Source organism: Mirounga leonina, unplaced genomic scaffold (genome assembly GCF_011800145.1).
Source record: "Mirounga leonina isolate KUSES-001 unplaced genomic scaffold, KU_Mleo_1.0 Mir_165, whole genome shotgun sequence".
In the NCBI taxonomy this organism is placed as follows: Eukaryota; Metazoa; Chordata; class Mammalia; order Carnivora; family Phocidae; genus Mirounga; species Mirounga leonina.
The window spans coordinates 65,845,158-65,865,686 of NW_023270415.1; the positions used below are offsets into that span (position 1 = coordinate 65,845,158).

Genomic DNA, 20,529 nt, shown 5'->3' on the forward strand with positions numbered 1-20,529 from the left:
CATCTTTTAACAGAGACGTGTTGTCTGCAGATATACTATACAAGCAAACCGGGTTTATTTGCTTTAGATTTGTTGATTTCAAGTATTTTCCCAAATAAGACATACTATTCTTTTAAGCTCTTCCCTGTCCTCACTTTTCAATCATGACCAATCCTTTGATCTCTCACAAACTACCATAAATGTCACAACTTCTGAATAAAAAAGCTATCTTCTACTAAATAAAAAGTGCTGAAATTCAAACCCAGGAGTAGAACAAAAGACTAACCCACACTGCCTTCTTGATTGTCAGTTGTTTCCTCATCCGTTCTTTGAATACCTTTTTGTTTTCCTCTTGTGTACATATTAAGATTCTCCTAAAAATGTTTAAACAAAAGCCATTAACATTGAGTATATTAAAAAAATTCAGTAGGATCTTCCTATCCTGCTTAAAATGCAGGTATTTACAGCTATAAACTCTTAAACTATAGCAGTAACTAGTGACTGATCAAACAAATGCTGGACAGTTTAAAAATGTTGAAAATGATGAATAATTTAACCAAAAAATGGATAGGTACCATAGAAAAAAGGTATCATTAAATTATCCCCTAAATGGATCATTAAATTATCATTAAATTATCCCCTAAATGGAAGGAGATCATTAAATTATCCCCTAAATTATCCCCTAAATGGAAGGAGATATATGTACATATTCTTTTTTATTGAAGTGTAGTTGACACACAATGTTACACTAGTTTCAGGGCTGAGGAAGGATATATTTACTTCTTCTGTTTCATTGAACACTCCCAAGTCTTCAAGTTCCCTCATTCGCTGTCTACGCATCTTCTTCATGTCATCCATTTTCTGAAGTACAGCTTCGGCAGTGCTTTAAGAAAATTGACATAATATAAGCTAAAATTGTAAAAGAGTAGCACATTATTAAAAACTTTATTTTTTTTTCCACTGTATTTTTTGAGTGCTGGGATTTTAAATATCTCTATACAAGGCGTTGATTCACTTGTGCAACAATATTCTAAAATTTCTTTCCAAGAATTTATTTTTTTAAGATTTTATTTATTTATTTGACAGAAAGAGAGACCAAAGCAGGGGGAGTGGCAGGCAGAAGGAGAGGCTCAAACCCAGGACCACAGGATCATGACCTGAGCCGAAGGAAGACGCTTAACTGACTGAGCCACCCAGGTGCCCCTCTTTCCAAGAATTTAAATACATATATAGGACCATTACAAAGCCCTCTAATAATCATTCTCTTTTATGCTTTACACAGCTTAACATATTAAATATTTAAGCTAGTTGAAATTTATGATCCTTCCCCAACAAAAAATTTTGCCAGCTAAATCATCTTGATCTAAATAATTTTTACTTACTTTGTTATAAGTTTGTCAAACAGCACAGACTGGTTCACACTACTATAGCGACTTCTAATCCTGCAACTGCGGCGAACTTCAACGTCACCATTCTCTTCATGCAAGTGTTCTTTAGTTTGAACAATGTTTCTAGTCCTCAATGACCGAGTAACTGGAATCACTTTGTCTTCAAGATGTGTACATAAAAATGGAATGATTTTAAATAACGGCATTTATAAAACAATTCTAAAATGAACAACTGAATAGCTATACTTTCATAGAACAAAATCACAGTATCTTGAACTTACCGTTCTTAAAAATAATAGAAAACAAAAATAAAGTTACAACATACACTTACCATATGACTTAGCCATTCTGCTTTCCAGAGAAAAGGAAAGATATGTAATACAAAAATTTGTATACAAACGTTCAAATGTGATAGCCCCAAACTGGAAACAACCCAAATGTCCACCAAAAGAGGAATAAACAAATTATGGGAAACAACCTAAGTATCCCTCAATGGATGAATGGATGAAGATGTAAAATATACATACACAACAGAATACCATTCAGCCATGAGAAAGAATATCCTGCCGTTTGCAATAACATGGATGGACCTTGAGGGCATTATGCTAAGTGAAAGAAGTCTGAGAAAGACAAATATTGTGTAATATCATTTAAATGTGGAATCTAAAAAAAGCCAAACTCATAGAAACAGACTAGGATGTTAGTTACCAAGGACTGGCTGGTGAGGGAAAAGGAGAGCTGTTGGTCAGAATATAAATTTCCAGCTATAAGACATATAAATTCTGAGGATTTAATGTACAGCATAGAGATTATAGTTAGTAATACTGTATTACACACTTCAAAGTTGCTAAGAGAGTGTATCTTAAATGTTCTCACCACGAAAAAGAAATGGAAATTATGTGACAGGATGCTGGTGTTAGCTAAAGCTATGATAATCATTTTGCAATATATAAATGTACCAAATCAACATTTATTGTACACTTTAAACATGCACAATGTTATATGTCAATTATATCAATAGAACTGGGCGGGGGACAAACTGTGGTATATCCATATAATGGAATACTTGGCAAGAATATGAAACAATGTGGATGATACTGAAAGTAATTATGCTGAGAGAAAGAAAGCCAGACAAAAAGAATGCGACTGCATAATTTCATTTACATAAAACTCTAAAAAATGAAAACTAAATTATAGTGATAGAAAGCAGATTGGTGATTGCTCAGGAATCTTGGTGTGTGGAAGGCCTGGAGAGGAGTAGGGGGAGTGATTATAAAGAGGTCTGAGGGAGTTTCTGGCAGTGATAGTTATCTTCACTATCTTATTGCAGTGGTGGCTTCACGGCATACACTTAAAACAAACCAAACAAATTGTAAACTTTAAATATGTACAGTTTATTTTATGTACCTCAATACATCTGTAAACAAAATATGAATTACATGTTTTCAATCTGAAATGCCTTTAACATTACTTACCTTCTTTGCACTCTTCTTTTTTCTTATCAGCCTGCTGTCTGGCCAACTGCCTATATGAAAAAATATATTATTCAAAATAATTGACATAATTTTAAATCCTATATTTCATAATACTACAAAGTAGGGTAAAAAGGTGTATCAGCTTAGAGAGTAAATACTCATAGGTACCTAAAAGCCTAAAAACCACTGAAAAATAAAAAGCTTTAGAATATCTATGCTTATGTCAGTTATGGCTAAACAAAGTCTGAGAATCCTGTTGTGAAATGCAATGATATATGTATTAACTCTTAAACAGAATTAATCAAATCAAAGTGTTACTTAAAACAAGAAATTATATCCTTAGCCTAAGTATTTAGGTATAGTTGAACTGTAATTATTGAGCATAAGACAGTGTGTTTTATACCACAGGGATATAGTGATCCCACATCCTTGAGATATTTATAACTATAAACAGAACTAATGTCCCTTAGCAATATGTTAATTTCCTTCTAAAAACATTTGCTGGCTACAATCTCTATATGACATGCATTATCATTCACATGCAGAAACAGTCCCATTTGTGAATCAGATATTTCACTTAAAAAACTGGCAGGCAGTACTGAAATTGGAAAGAATACTTTCCAAGGTTTTAAAAACACAAGTACCCTCCCCCCATATTTTTTCAAAAGCCACTGAGCAAACAAAACAGTATGTCTCATTAACTTATTTTTAGGGACTCAATTTTCCATACTTGGATAGCTACATCTATTAATCAACCTATGTGTCAAGCTATTTCCAAGTGGGCTGGTTATACACATGGGATTTCAAATGTGACACTTTAAAATAAAATGGAACCATCTTATCCAGAAGAGTCAAATCATGTATTCTCACAATGTAAGTCATCATTAATTCATTATCTCTTTTGTTAAGAACCAAGAACAAAATAAAAACATTTGAGCAATCTATCCACAGGTCAAGGCCTAGTTTGTTCATAGGCTCATAGACATTCCTCATAAAGGATCCCCTCCCTCCATACCATGTAGGTCTATACTTCTATAAACAAGGCCCCTATTAAATGCTAGGGACATAATGATTAAAGCAATGTTCGTTCTTTCTTTCTCTCTTTTTCTTTCTCTCTCTCTCTGCCCTTCCTTCTTTTTCTCTCTTTCCTTCTTGCCTGTAGGGGAATGGGAGCACCTTTCCCCTTACAGGGGTTGATAAACTTTTCCTTAAACGGGTGGGTAGCAAACACTTAGGCTTGTGAGTCATACAGTCTCTGGTCACACACAGCTTTAACACTGAAGCAGGGAAACAGCCATAGGCAGAATGATGGGTATGGCTGTGCTCCAGGGAAACTATTTACAAAAACAGGTGCCTGGACTTTTGTCAACCTCTGCAAATCTGATAAAAGCTATGGATCTTTTCTACCTAGAAAACTGCATACAGGGCGCCTGGGTGGCTCAGACGGTTAAGCGTCTGCCTTCGGCTCAGGTCATGATCCCAGGATCCTGGGATCGAGTCCCGCATCGGGCTCCCTGCTCCTTGGGAGCCTGCTTCTCCCTCTGCCTCTCTCTCTCTCTCTCTCTGTCTCTCATGAATAAATAAAATCTTAAAAAAAAAAAAAAAAGAAAACTGCATACACACATACAAGTTTATACGTTATTTCAGAGGTTTCATGAGCTCCCTGAAAACTATGATTACTGGACCCTAGTTAGGAACTCCAGAACCAAAGAAATATAGATCCTGCCCTCAGGTACAGTTACTCAGATCTTTCTGTATTATTCTAACAGTTTTGATCTCCTGGTCTTTGAGCCTCAGATAGAAAACAAAACGGATGGAGGGACACAGAAAGGAAGTAAGTAGAGATTACTATAGTCAGGCAAACTAGCAACGGCGAAAAGGGTCACCCTGATAAGTAGCAGGAAACTACGTCAAGCAAAATTCAATAATACTGAGGGCTAGTTTATCTAAGTCTTATACAAACAGATCCTAATGTCATCACTATGTAAAATAAGTCTTTGTAATAATGATCTGAATACACAGATTATTTTTTAAGATAGAAGTTCTTCTCCACAGAAGACATATAAATGGCCAATAAGCACACGAAAAGATATTCTATGCTATTAACCATCAAGGAAATGTAAATCAGAACCACAAGGGATACTCTTACACCCATTAAATGGCTAAAACCAAAAAGACTATGACAAGTGTTGATGAGGATGTGGAGAAATAGGAACCCTCATGAGCTGCTAATGGGAATGTAAAATGGTACAGCTGCCTTAGCCAACTATTCAGCAGTTCCTCAATGTTAAAAGTTACCATCTGACCCAGCAATTCACTCCTAGGTATATACCCCCAATCAAAACCCTATGTCCACACAAAATTTGAACACCAATGTTCACAATATCATTCAAAATAGCCACAAAGTAGAAACAATCCAAATGTCCATCAACTAATGAGTGGATAAACAAAACATGATATATTTATGCAATGGATTCTTATTCAGCAAAAAAAGAATGAAGTGCTGATAGGTACTACAATAAAATGAACCTTCAAAACATCACACTGAGTGAAAGAAGCCAGATACAAAAGGCCATAAATGTGATTCCATTTATATAAAATGTCCAGAATAGCCAAATCCATAGAGACAGAAAGTAGATTAGTGGTTTCCAAGGGGCCAGTGGGGAGGGAGAAGGAGGTGGGAGATAATATAACAAGGTTTCTTTCTGGGGTGATGAAAATGTTCTGAAATTGGATAGTAGTGATGGTAGCACAATACTGTGAATATTCTAAAACCACTGTTCACCACTGTGAACTATTCTAAAATTGTGAATCTTATGGTATGTGAATTATATCTCTGTAAAGTTATTTAAAAACAACTGGGTGAATCAGTTGGTTAAGTATCTGACTATTGATTTCAGCTCAGGTCATGATCTCAGGGTTGTGAGATCAAGCCTGGTGTCAGGCTCCTCACTCAGGGTGGAGTCTGCTTAAGATCCTCTTTCTCCCTCTCCTTCTAATAAAAATAAAAATTAAAAAAAAATTTTAAAAGACAGCAATGCAATGTATTTTATTTTTTTTTAATGTTTTATTTATTTATTCATGAGTCAGAGAGAGAGAGAGAGAGGCAGAGGGAGAAGCAGGCTTCCCGCCCAGCAGGGAACCCGATGCGGGACTCGATCCCAGAACCCTGGGATCATGACCTGAGCTGAAGGCAGACGCTTGACCGACTGAGCCACCCAGGCGCCCCGCAACTCAATATATTTTAAAAGGAATCAAATTTAAAAATACCATGTCACTCATCTTTAATTCTAGATTGAAAAAGCACTTAACACTCCTCTAATAGCTTTTGAGCATAAAGGCCAACACAATGTTTCATAAACTTAAGGTACATATACTTTTAAAGGTAAAGACTTGAAGGACTTCCAACATTAAATTTTTAACAGTTCTTTTTTAAAAAAAGATTTATTTATTTGAGAGAGAGAGTGCATGTGAGAGTGAAAAGGGGGAAGAGCTGAGGGAGAGAATCCTTAAGGAGACTACCTGCTGAGTGCAGAGCCCAACATGGTGCTTAGATACCAGGACCCCAGATCATGACCTGAGCGGAGATCAAGAGTCCAATGCTTAACTGAATGAGCCACCCAGGTGCCCCCCCAAACATTAAACTTCTTATGACTATGTACAAGCCAAACTAGAGAGAGATTCATTTACATTTTATACAAATAAAATAAACCCAACAAAACCACTAACAAAAATATTAACATATGAGGTTTTGCTGAAATAAAATAGCCATTTGCTGTGTGAATGTGGTACAGACTGCTATCAGTTTCTCTTCAGTTTGGTATATTGTACATCATGTTTGTTGTGTATCATGACTTAATTCATCCATTTCTCTGTATTTCAAGTGCTTCAAACCTTCATTTGAACAGCATGTCATGACATCACATCCATGGCTTCCTCTTCAAAGCATCATTTATGTATCCAGGTCAGACTCAGTTTTTATCTCATGAACCTGAGCTAACTCAAGCAGTACTAGCTGGGACCAACTTAGTTGTAAACACCAATGTAGGGCCTGAAATTTTATGACTGTTCTCTAGAAGGTAGCAATTTAGATGATCCAGAATGTTTACTTTTTCTTGAGATCATGAAATAAAGTTTAAAATTCTCACAGAGAATCCATAGGCCACTTTCCCCACCCCAAAAAGACTTCAAGTTTCAGAAATATTGGGGTAGCTTAAATTATATTTCATCAATTCTGTAAGTTGTACATTTCCCTCCATCTTAACATCTCTAATATTGGGATGTTTTAAAACTGATGGAATGTCTTAGTTTAACTTTCAGTGGTTTTTTTTTACCGTCTCATAAAACAATGAGTGTTTCAATTGCTGCTATCTTGGATCCCATGAAATACAGTAGTAAACACACCATAAATAATGGATGAAATGATGCAAATTTTAAAATATATAATGAAAGACTATTTAAATAACAAAAAACAAACTTAAAAGGGCATGATGTCACTTATCTGGAAAACCTGCTACACAAAATAATCAAAGTCTACTTAAGAATAGGAGGGCCCTAGGGGTTTTTGGCTGGCTTGGACAGTGAAGCGTGTGACTCTTGATCTTGGGGTCATGAGTTTGAGCCCCACACTGGGTGTAGAGATTACTTAAATAAGTCTTTAAAAAAAAAAAGAGGAGGGTTCTAGTCTTGTTACTATGATGAGAAGAATTAATGTATAGAGCAATTATTTCATCAAAGAAATTTTATTCTAATTGGCACCCCCCGCATTTATGTCAGGCCCACCAAAGTGGGTGGAAAAGTCAAGGTTTTTTGCTAATTAGATTTAAATCTGCCCCAAACCAAAGAAATCCAAGTTCCCTGAGTTATCTAACTACCTAATTCACTAAAAATAATTCCTGGAGTATTAAAGTGGAATTCTGAGGGTTCTTGAGAAATGAAATTTAAATATGTATAAATCATCTAGTCCCCTTAGACAAGTAAAAAAAAAAACCCATGTTCCACTTCCTATGTGAAGACTGCTTTTAGAAGTGCACCAACACACAAATTCATAAATGACTCAGAATTGATGAAATACTTGATAATGAGAATACTTGAAAATGATGAGAAAAATAACTATTTTGAATAAAGGCTTTGTATTAAGTATGAAGCAGAACCACATATCACAAGCAAGTTAAAATCACAAAGTCACACACTCAAGTAGTTACCAAGCAGCTTTGTCAGCTGCACTCACACATACCACAAATATTGTCTTTGAACAAGAAAATAAAAACAAACTGGATACATATTAAAATTTTAATTCAATAATATTTATTTGTGGCAATTTCATTTCAAATTACATTTTGCGACCCTGGAATCTTGATGATTGGGCAAGAATACACTTAAAAATTAAATGCAAATCCTAAATTACTTTAAAACTATTTTAAATTAGCATTCAACCATCTTGTTTTACCTTGTAAAATGCCTTCCATTAGCATGTTTTTCTGTTATTTCCATATTCTTATCAAAACTAGAATCTGAAGAATTCTGTGCATTTTTTCTCAAAGACCTTAAAGCACGTGTCCGGTGGTAGGTTTCAACTTCTTTAACTGAAGACCCATCCTTTAAGAAAAATGAGAAAGTGATCTAAGTTTTTCTTCAGTTAAAATCCCCAAGTTAAACTCCTCCTGAGAGTTTTCTTTGATTACAAGTTTGTAATAACTGCTTTTTGGGCAGCATCATTCTGTATCTCCCCAAGAAACAACAACAGTATTGAAACTAAATAATCATTTTATGATAAACACATTATCAGCAATGTCTATGAAATGGCTAATGTAAGATTTATTGATGTTTTATAGCTCTATTTCATAGCAAGTGGTCTAGTAAAGTTTTCCACCAATGACAAAAACTTGTAACAGTTCATAATACTAAATACTCCTTTATTTTAAGGCTACAGAAATTAGAAAAATACACAAACCATTGCCTGCCATGCAACCACTGGCAGCAACTGTAAAATAACTGGACCATCAGAATTGTAATTTGGGCTTGGATGATACAAAGGAATTACTACCATCTATTTCACAGTTTCACCCAGATGATGCAACACTTGAATTCAAAGGTTGTTTATGTATGTTAATCTGTAAAAACCACAGTGCTCTATGTGACTTTATTATTGCTCAACAGACTAGAGTTTCTGTTAGTGGCTTCTTTACGAGCTACAGAGGTTCTGTCATAAAGTATCTAAAAGTTCATACACATCTCTCTGAAATCATATAAAGGCTACTTTCACATAAAAAGAGAAGGTAAAAGTACCTAACAACTCTCTAATTACATGTCAAACTACTCTGAAAATTGACAATTTTTGAAAAACAGGGAGTATTTTTAAAAACCTGCCACATTAGTATACCCTCCCCCTAACTTAGTCTGGCTTTATACATTCATTTCATTTTGTGTTATCAGGACATTTTGTCATTTAATTTTGCTTTGAGCAGAATATTTCACTGGTTCACAAGTAAAATAAGGATATTTAATCCACAAGGATTTGTGTTAAGAATTGGAGAGGTATTTCATAAAATATCAGTGATATGTATGGTTTGTTAATCACTTTTATCAGTGTACCTATATGTAAGGATATTTGAAAAGGGATTATCTACACTTTTAGGTAGGTGTATTATTTTTAAAATGAACACCTACATCTTAGATAGGTGTAGTATAACAAGACTTTCCAAGAAAAATTTTATGGGAATCTATTTCCAGATTCTTAACTTCCCTATGTACTTTTTCTTAAAACTGATTTGCCTGAGAAGGCATCCTCATTCATTTACCTTTCTCTTATTTTACAAAAGAAAGTCACCTCTCCCACCCATTCTGAATCTTACTATTGTGGACTGACTCAAGGCTTTAAAAACCTTCCTAAAGCCAAACAAAGAAAAACACTAGTGTTAGGTGTTAAGAAACTGAATGACAAAGCTAGGCAACAAATCCTTTCCTTTGTGAGGTGGTTTCTAATTCTCTGCTTTCAACAAAATTGAAAGGAGACCTAATCAAGCAAAGAGACCATGAAAAATAATTTTGGCAAGTGTTTTTTGGCATATAACCCAGAAAAACTGAGTGGCACTGCTAAACTCCTTTCATTACTGTCTACTTATTTATATGAACAATGTTTCTTGGTGCTTACATTTATAAAACAATGGAACTGATGCCAAACACTGTCTTCAGCAATAAGATTCTTCCACAGATATATGAACTAATTGGGTGGGGGTGGGGGATTTCAATCACATGAAATCCCAATGAAATCTTACTGTTTCAGCATTTTTAATCAAAATAAGTATGCTTTTGTTGTTTGCATCAATTGAACATTATGTTATATTTTCTTAGAGCCTTGTGATCACAGAAAAGTGTAAAAAAAATCAAATTTTGTTTTACAAGTATGAAAGGATACTTAATAAATTACTTTTAAGTATAAAAATATATCAAGATAAAATGCTGAGGTTTACGTGATTTGGAAATACAAAGTAAAAGAGGAAAAAAAAGAACCAAGATAAAATTTCTGACTGCTAAAGGAGCATGTTTGTGTATTATGTTTTTAATGTTCCAAGACAGGTATCAAGTAACTATGGCTTTTCAATTCCAGGGGATAAAAAGACTGATGCAATAGTTTTATTTTTTAATGTCAACACTAAAGGATGACTGAAATGATCTCTTTTCTAACTATTTAAACCAATGGGGATGGGGTAAACCTTAGATAGCAAAATCGTTTTAAGGAAAACCTTAAAAATGTACCAGAGAATACAGAGCTAAAAATTTAGACACTCTTAGAAGAAAACATAGGGGAAAACTTTCATTACATTGGATTTGGCAAAGATTTCTTAGATATGATACTGAAAGCACAGATAATGAAAGAAAAAATAGATAAGCTGGACTTTATCAAAATTATAAACTTTTGTGCCAGGGACACTATTCACAGAGTGAAATGGAAACCCATGGAATAGAAAACATTTACAAATCATATATCTGACAAAGGATTGATATCCATAATATATAAAGAACTCCTATATTTTAGCAACAAAAAATGGGCAGAAGACTTGAATAGACACTTCTTCAAATAATATATACAAATGGCCAATAAACACACGAAAAGATGCCCAACATAACTAGTCATAGAGAAATACAAAATCAAACCCACAAATGAGATGTCACTTCACACTGTTAGGATGGCTATTATAAAAAAGAGAAAATAAGCGTTGGCCAAGGGTGTGGAGAAACTGGAACCCTTGTACATTGCTGGTGGGAATGCAAAATGGTACAGCCACTATGAAAAATGATATGGCAATTCCTCAAAAAATTAAACAGAATTACCGTATGATCCAGCAAACCTACTTTTGGGTATATACTCAAAAGAAATGAAAGCAGACATTTGTATACTCCTATTCATAGCAGCATTATTTACAATGGCCAAAGGCAGATGCAATCCCAATATTCGATAGATGAATGGATTAAAAAACTGTGGTACTTACAGTAGAGTATTATCCAGCCTTAAAAAGGAAGTAAATTTTAACACACTAATACAACAAATATGAAACTGAAGACATTATGCTAAGTGAAATAAGCCAGTTATAAAAGGACAAATATTGTATGTTTCCTCTTATATGAGGGTCGAGGGTAGTCAAATTCATAAAGACAGAAAGAAAGGTAGTTGTTAGGTGCTAGGAGGAGGGAAAAATGGGGAATTATTTAATGGGTACAGAGTTTCAGTTTTGGAACATAAAAATTCTGGAGATGGACAGTGATGATGGTTGCAGAACAAAATGAATGTACTTCATGCTATAGAACTGTACACTTAAAAATGGTTAAAATGGTACATTTTATATTATCTACAATTAATTATTACAATAAAAAAAGAAAGTAAATGTCACCATATTCCTGGGGATAATAAAAAAGGTTTGTCTACAAGGGAAAAAAAAAGGGGTGCTAACTATCGGGAAAAAAAATTCCCTGGAAAATCTTGGAAGATTTAATTATATAAGTGGTATGAGTGAATCTTTGATTTGCATAGTGAGTGGCTTCGTTCATACTCTCTAAATTAGTACTAGGCATCAAGAAAAGCTTTCCTTAACTGTGTGGACAAAAAACAAAACAAAACAGGTTTGTTGGGAATCACCTATATAGAGGTACACAATGGGAAGTTTTAAAATAACAACTTTCAAAAATATTTCTTATAAATGCAATATAAAAATAAAAGCAATACATACCCATTATAATTGGAAAAATGAAGAAATGCACAACGATGAAAATGTCACTCTTAACTCCAGCTACCCATGACAACCACTGTTAACCTTTTGGTACATAAACTATTCTTTTCCTATGCAATCATATTCCCATGACTTTTAAATTGGGATATTATTTATGTTTTGTAACTTTTTTCTAGTAATACAAAACATTTCCCCATGCCATCAAATCTTCTAAAAATCTTTTAAAATGAATGACTAGGGGTGTCTGAGTGGCTCAGTCGGTTAAGTGGCTGACTCTTGGTTTAGGCTCAGGTCATGATCTCAGGGTTGTGGGATTAAGCCCCACCCCCCATGGGCTCTACACTCAGCAGGGAGTCTGCTTGGGATTCTCTCTCTCTCTCTCCCTCTGCCCCTCCCCCTGCCCACTCACTCTCTCAAAATAAGTAAATGAATTGTTTTAAAAATAAAATGAGGGGCGCGTGGATGGCTCAGTCGTTAAGCATCTGCCTTCGGCTTTAAGAATAAATTAAATTTATTATTAATTTAATAAATTAAAAAATAAATAAATAAATAAATAAAATGAATGGCTACTATTCGTTACTACATGAATCAATTTAATAAATTGCTTAATGTATATTTAAATTATCTGTAATTTTTTTGTGTTATAATACCTCTAGATGAATTATCCTGTATACATCTGATTTCGTAAGGAAACTAGCACAGTTATTAAAACAAAGTCACATTTTAATAGCTTTTCTTTTTTTTTTTTTTAAAGATTTTATTTATTTATTTGACAGAGAGACAGCGAGAGAGGGTACACAAACAGGGGGAGTGGGAAAGGGAGAAGCAGGCTTCCTGCTGAGCAGGGAGCCCAATGCGGGGCTTAATCCCAGGACCCTGAGACCATAACCTGAGCCGAAGGCAGTCGCTTAACCGACTGAGCCACCCAGGCGCCCCTTAATATAGCTTTTCAAAATAATTCTCAAGAGGTTAAGTTAAATGTCAACTGGTAACAGTAATTAACACTGGATGACAGAAATGAGGACTTTCACTTTCTATTTTTTACATTTTTTCAACATGCATTACTAGAAAGAATTTTCCTAAGAAGTAAAAAACAAAAGAGAAAAGATACTTAATCTGAAAACTAAACCTGGAGATGTAGTGTCCTCATTTATTCTTTTGCTAAAATCTACTTAAATATTGAGAGCACTGACAGTTCTTCAAAAGTGGAGTTTTAAAAGAGGAAAAAATATATTTTGTTAGATTTTTAAGTCTCTTATAATCTTTCAGAATCAGTAAGTTAGTAGACAAGAAGCAACTAGAGTACAAAAGCTTTTCCCCAAAGTAGACACAATTATATAATAGAAATATACTAATACATTGTTTTCCCACAAAAAACCAAGCTTATCGGGCACCTGGGTGGCTCAGTTGGTTAAGCAACTGCCTTCAGCTCAGGTCATGATCCTGGAGTCCCTGGATCGAGTCCCGCATCAGGCTCCCTGCTCGGCAGGGAGTCTGCTTCTCCCTCTGACCCTCCCCCCTCTCATGTGCTTGCTCTCTCTCAAATAAATAAATAAATAAATCTTTAAAAAAACAAAACAAACAAACAAAAAACCCACCAAGCTTATCGAAGCTTTAAATTCATTAAAAAAAAATATGTATGTGGGTCAACTGGTTGAATCAATTCAAGTATCAATCCAACATATGAGGTGTAAACAGGATATTTTAAATCACAGTTAAATATGCATCCAGACATACGGTTCCTTGAAAACTTGATCAGAATATTCTAACCCAGTATAAGCTGTGATACCTCTCCTTAGCTTCATCTTTAAACATAGGTGAGGTCAAGTCTTCACCATGGATCTATTCCACAAGCTTCAGCAATTTGATTTGTACCTCTACAGCTCTTACAATAGCCCCAAAACTATCTCCCAAAAGTGAAATCCAACGGCCTCTGCTCTACCTCATTGATTGCTATGCAGCTGATCACTCCCTTCTTTAAATGCTTTGATCCTTTGGTTCACATGATACTTTGATACTTTTTTTTTTTTGGTTTGGGCATTTTATTTGGAAGTAGTGTTTCAAAACAACTCCCCAAAACTTATTTAACTCATGTGATAACATGGTAGAGTTTTGTATAAAAAGGAGAGAACCACCATGTCATACTTACTAAGGCTTGCACACAGCTCAGTGTTGATGCAAGCATACTGGGCATAGTGATGTGAGATACGCATTTTCCTTTCAAATACTCACATGATACTTTTTAAAAAACATAATTCATCCTTAAAATATAGCCATTACATCAGATCTTTTTTTTTCTTTTTGTTTAAAGATTTTATTTATTTGACAGAGAGAGACACAGCGAGAGAGGGAACACAAGCAGGGGGAGTGGGAGAGGGAGAAGCAGGCCTCCCGCTGAGCAGGGAGCCTGATGCAGGGCTTGATCTCAGGACCCAGGGATCATGACCTGAGCCAAAGGCAGACGCTTAACACCTGAGCCACCCAGGCACCCCTACCTCTGATCTTCTTAAATATATTTGTGTTATGTTTTCTATTCACCTTCAAGAATTCACCTACCAGTTTTATATAGGTGACTCCCAAAGATATATAGTCCTAATCTCTCACCAAACTCTGGCATATTCCTAATGGTCTACTGCTCACCTCTTTAGCTGGAAACAACACTGCCTTCCCTCTCTCGTATCTAAACAACTCTCAGACCCCTTGCAATATTATTTGGCATTTTTTTCTCTGTTCCTTCTAGAATCACTTTAAGTTAGCCTCTAGTTTTCTCTACTTTGGTCTATTGAGATAATAGTGTACCAATTAAGAGCCCAAACTCTTAACGACAGACTGCCTTGGATTGATTCTTGGCATGTCAAGAATCATGTAGAGCTGTACAATCCTGTCCAAGTTACATAAAGTCTCTGTGCCTTGACTTCCATATCTGCAGTGAGGATAATAATAATAGTTACTTAAGGGGTGCCTGGGTGGCTCAGTCATTGAGAATCTGCCTTCAGCTCAGGTCATGATCCCAGGTTCCAGGGACTGAGCCCCACATCGGGCTCCCTGCTCAGCAGGAAGTCTGCTTCTCCCTCTCCCACTCCCCCTGCTTGTGTTCCTGCTCTCGCTAACTCTCTCTCTCTGTCAAATAAATAAATAAAATCTTAAAAAAAAAAAACAATAGTTACTTAATAAGGCAAATGTGTTATGTGTACATTAGGTACCATGCCTGGTACACAGCAAGTGCTATATAATTGGTAGCTATCAATATTATAATCTTTTAACTGGTCTTCCAAGCTCTACATTTGTTGACTATAATCCATTTTAAACACTATTTCGTCAGATCCCTATTCTAAAAGTTGCAACTTCTAAGCATAAAATCAACGGCCGGTCTTTAACACAAACTGACAAAAATGGACTACTTATTATTACATAAAAACAAGTACACACTTGAATTCAGAGCAGCCATGTCACTCAACTTCGGATGCAACAGTCACAGCAATATGTCAAAATATCCCTATTTATGCTTTGTGATAATTTACTAAGTTGGACACTTCTCATTTTTCTGTGTTGTGTTACACACCAAGTTTTAAAGAATCTCCCATATGTTGTACATTTCAGTGTCATTTACAGTACTTTTCAAACTTTTAAAGTAGACAACTTAAAAAAGTACCTTCTACATACCACAGCATATTTTATTTTACCTAATATATAGAAAAGTAAAAATGTATGTAAACACAACGTAAAAGTAATGTACACTCATCATCCCACTACTATCCATGAGACACTATTCCGTACTATTAGCATGAGAACAACCCTAAATTTAATGAATCAAAGAACAGCACAGAAATAGGCAATGGCTAGTCTGACTCTCGAAGAAAAAGAACCACAGAAGAGGCATCTGAATGGATGAAAATGCTAGATCTTGTGATCCAATTAGGATGAAAATAAAAGTTTAAGAAACAAACAAACAAAAAACAAATTTAAAACAAAACTTCAGGGAACCCATACAAATTAGGAGGAAAAAACAAAAAACAAAAACAAGTAAATCCTTAAGCCCAGCTGATTGAGAACATATTCAAAATGTAAAGGTAGAAAGAGGTTAATAAATACGTGACTATAAGTACCTTCAGAAATCGAATATAGGGTCAGCTTCCCAGATGAGATAAAGAAAAATCCAAGTTAACAAATTAATATGAATAAATTTAACCATCTTTAAAAGTAACTTACCCTAAAAAATTATCTGTCAATAAATATATAGCTGAGGAGATAAGAATACCTAAATACAATCAGGGTGATGAGGAGTTAAGTTTCTGAAGTGCATGACTGATGTAAAAAGCAAGCTGTAATTAAATCAAATGTATTGAATGTAAGTCCCCAAATTAGAAAATATTCCAATCACAAAGGTATGTTTCATTTTTGGTATTGGTGGGCTTTGACAGCATGAATACATTACCCCTCAGGGCTATCCGTTTCTTTTGATCCAATCCAATGCTAAGTAACCCTTTGATTATAATTTGGTCTATGGAGAATTTATAGAAGACAGAAGTACTAGGTCTCAAAAAGTTATAATCCCTACTGGAAATCCTAGCCTGGGGAAAAAAAAAAATCCCTTTCACCCTACAAAATCCATCTTAGTGCTAACTGCTCAGCCACCACATACCCCTGATATGGCAAGAATGGCAACTAGTCTCAGTATTTTGACATGTTAATTCTCTGCTAGACTAAGTCCCTTTCGCGCAAGAATAGTTAACAACGAATATTTATTATACACCTATTAAACTCTAGGCTCTATTCTAGGTCCTAGAAATACAATACCGAACAAAAGGTCAAAATCCAGAATAGAGAGTTACATTCTGACTTAGGGAGAGAGAAAATATTTAAAAAGTAGGAATTTAATAGAACATGTAAGAAGGTGATAAGTAATAAGGAAGCACAAAGCAGAGTAAAGAGGCATGTCAATGAGAATGATCTGTAATTTTAAATAAGGTGGTTAGGGTAAGCATCACTGAAAAGGTGAAGTTTTAGCAGACTTGAAAGAGACAGATTCCTAGGTTCTCCTAGGTAGAACCTGGAGCTCTATCACTTATTATAAAGGTAAATTTGAGCACGTTATTTAGGTCTCCATGTCTCAGTTCCCTCACCTGCAAAACAAAGATGATCATATCTACCTCATAAGATTAGGAGGATTAATAATTATGAAATTCTCGGAAAATGTTACATACTATGAGTTCTGAGATTTTATAAAACTTAAAAATGTAGGGGCGCCTGGGTGGCTCAGTCGTTAAGTGTCTGCCTTCGGCTCAGGTCATGGTCCCAGGGTCCTTGGATCGAGCCCCACATCGGGCTCCCTGCTCGTCGGAGAGCCTGCTTCTCCCTCTCCTACTCCCCCTGTTTGTGTTCCCTCTCTCAGTCAAATAAATAAAATCTTTAAAAAAAAAATTTTAAATGTAAAAGGTAAATAGGAATGAATCATGCAGATATTCAGGGGAAGAGTATTCCCAACAGAGGGGAGAAAAGTACAAAGGCCCTGGTATTCAAGCAGCAGCTAGACCAATACAGCTGGAATAGACTAGGTTTTGCAAAAGGGAAAATGGAAGAGGATGTCATCATAAAGAGAAAGGGGCATAGGGCTACTCCCAAACTTTTCAACTTTTACTCAGAGATTTTTGAGCAGAGGAGTGATCAACTGTTCCTGACTTTTATAAAGATCTCTGTAAGCTATACTGAAAACTGACGGTTGTGGGAGGGGATCATTATATAGAAGGGTGGAAAACCAGGAGGCCAGTCAAGAATCCGTTTTAACAACCTAGGGAAGAGATTATGGCTTAGACCAGCATGGCAACAATGGAGGATCTGAAAAGTGGTCAGATTCCAAATATACTTTGAAAGTAGAGCCAAGAGGGGCGCCTGGGAGCCAAGAGGGGCGCCTGGGTGGCTCAGTTGGTTAGGCGGCTGCCTTCCGCTCAGGTCATCATCCCAGGGTCCTGGGATCGAGCCCCGTGTCAGGCTCCCTGCTCAGTGGAGAGCCTGCTTCTCCCTCTGCCTGCTGCTCTGCCTACTTGTGCGCGCTCTCTCTCTCTGTCAAATAAATAAATAAATAAATAAATAAATCTTAAAAAAAAAAAAAAGGTAGAGCCAACAGAATTTGCTAATACGAAATGAGAGAAGAGTCAGGACGACTCTCAGGTTTTTGGCCTGAAGAAATGGAAAGATGCGACTGGGCATTAAAACTGACTGTGGTCTTAACTGCTGACAATGACTGAGTCCTAACTATATGCCAAGTGTTCAGGTCATCTCCTTACATGCATGATCACATTTAATCCTCACTACACATGTGGTATCACCTCTTTTAACAACTGTAGATTATTGGTAAGCTGAGATTCAAAACTAAGAGTTGTTTTAAGCGCCTATGTTACTTAATCAGTGCTCAATACATCATTATAGTCATAGGATCTAGCACTGTCCAGAAGGTAATAAATATTCAATAAATATTTATTGACATAATTAGATTTTCTGAACATAGGTTGTTAGTAAGTCAAGGGACCTGAGTTCAGTGCAGAAGTGTCTGGCCTCCTCAGATCTCAATCTCAACATGTGATCCTGAAAGTCAGGAAATTATTATTTTTTCAATTCAGAATCACAATTGCAGAGATCAAACAGACTTTTTCACTCCCTTCAGTAGAAGAGCAACTAGTACAGGGTGCCTACAAAAGATACATACAACTAATTTCATATAGTGATCACTCCCTGAACTGTTTCGTCACTCTTTCCCCCTTGGCCTCTCATTCTGACTTCCCACTTCCTAACCCTCTCCCCGGTCCTATTTTTCTCAGCCCCATGCCTACCCTCAAAGAGAACTAGACTACTTCCTGCTGCCTTAACTTTTCTAGTGTTGCTTCAACTTCTCCAGCCTTTTGTTAACGCTGTCTCCTCCACCTGTGCCCCTTTCAGCAGCTGCGGTAGGGAGGTGGAGGGACTCCCCCCGCCCCGCCCGCCAACCTCCCGGCCTTAACTATACAATCAAAAAATCCAATCTGTACTTCAGACCTAGAAAGAGAAGCAATTCTTTCAAGACTTTACTGCTCCACCCCCTTGGAAACTTCCCCTATAGACATTGTTTATAATTAAAGCATGATATAAGAGAAAGGGAAAGGTTTTGGAGGCAGAGGATCCAAGTTCCAATTTTAGATCTAGCCCTCACTGGCTACTTTGAGTCCATTTTTTCGTCTGTAACATAGATATCATAACTATCTACTCTCATGGAACTATTAACGAGGCTTAAGTGAAGAAGGTGTACGTGAAATGTTAGTCTCCATCTCTCCACATTATGCAACCTGGTATTATTCACGGCGCTCTTATTACCGAACCTCTCTGGATCGCAAATGAAGGTCAGGGAACCTGAATTACAACCTTTCTATTCCCGTGGCTCCTAAAACATCTATCTCGCATCCAGTAGGGAGTCAGTAAACGTGGGCTGCTCTCGATAGATGCGAACCTAGGACAGGAGCCTGGGAGATAGGGAGGTGTGTGAGATGGGGGTGGGGCAGCCGACAAACCAAGATTCCAGAGGGCTTCGGTTTGCTCTTGCGTGAAACGAGGTAGTAACGAACTGCCTAGCCCTCTTCCAGACTGACTACCTGATCTCTTGCCCCCACCCACACCCCTTTGGGCTCCGATCTTAGGAAACCTTCCATCTTACTTGTCCTCGACAACACTCCTCCCAACCTCCCCCCACCCCCACCCCCCACCAACTGTCACCCGGACCGCACCGCCCACCCTCAGGCCCCACCCGGCCAACACGCCGCGGGCAGTCCCGCAGGCCCGGCCCGAGGGGCCCGCCCCAGGCCGGTACTCACGCCCGCGGCGGCTACGGTGACGGCGGACTGCTCAGCGACACGGGCCGAGCGGAGCCGCCTCCGGCCGATCTGCTCCAGGCTGAGGAACTCGTTGGACAGGTCCAGAGGGTCCGTGGCCGAGGAGGCGGAGTGGCTGTGTAGCTCCAGGCTGCTGCGGAGGACCACCATCTTCCCTGCCTCCTCGCCCGGCGTCCGCGGCGGGAGACGGGCTCGAGTACGACCGACAGCCGCTCAGGCTCTTCCGCGCTCCGAATTCTGGCGCCACTAGCTCCGCGCCAGCGGCCGCAGCGCGCGCACCCGGAATCCCTCCGCCGCCTGTCCCGCCCACGCCGCGTCCCTACAACGGCCGGCTCGAAACTTTTCGCCCTTCTGCCGGGCGAAGGACTTCGGGTTGAAGTTGACGAGGACCTGCATCGACAGTGACCAGGACCTGAGCGGACAGTGGCGGGAGAACGCTGACTTCTTTTTCTTATATAGTTCCGGCTCGCTGAACTCGGCGGAGGGAGACGATGGGTAGCGAGAAGAGGTCCCGTTTGGAATTTTGGCGCGTGGCTGTCGGGGGGGGGGGGGCAGGGAGGCTCCTGCCTGCTCTGATTGGCTGGCGGGGGCCTGGCGCCTCCTC

General features: G+C 37.4%; 1 protein-coding gene across 1 annotated transcript in view; it reads right to left on the bottom strand.

The window, feature by feature from the left end:
• The window catches only part of ATAD2 (ATPase family AAA domain containing 2), a 73,692-nt gene extending 53,490 nt beyond the window's left edge, over window positions 1-20,202 (bottom strand). Inside the window, exons 1-6 of the mRNA XM_035011861.1 lie at window positions 19,908-20,202; window positions 8,292-8,440; window positions 2,843-2,892; window positions 1,362-1,527; window positions 760-862; window positions 266-353 (exon numbers count right to left, since the gene is read on the bottom strand). Of these exons, the coding sequence (XP_034867752.1) occupies window positions 266-353; window positions 760-862; window positions 1,362-1,527; window positions 2,843-2,892; window positions 8,292-8,440; window positions 19,908-20,075 (724 nt within the window). The 5' untranslated portion in view covers window positions 20,076-20,202. The remainder of the gene's footprint in view (window positions 1-265; window positions 354-759; window positions 863-1,361; window positions 1,528-2,842; window positions 2,893-8,291; window positions 8,441-19,907) is intronic.
• Window positions 20,203-20,529: the final 327 nt, after the last annotated feature.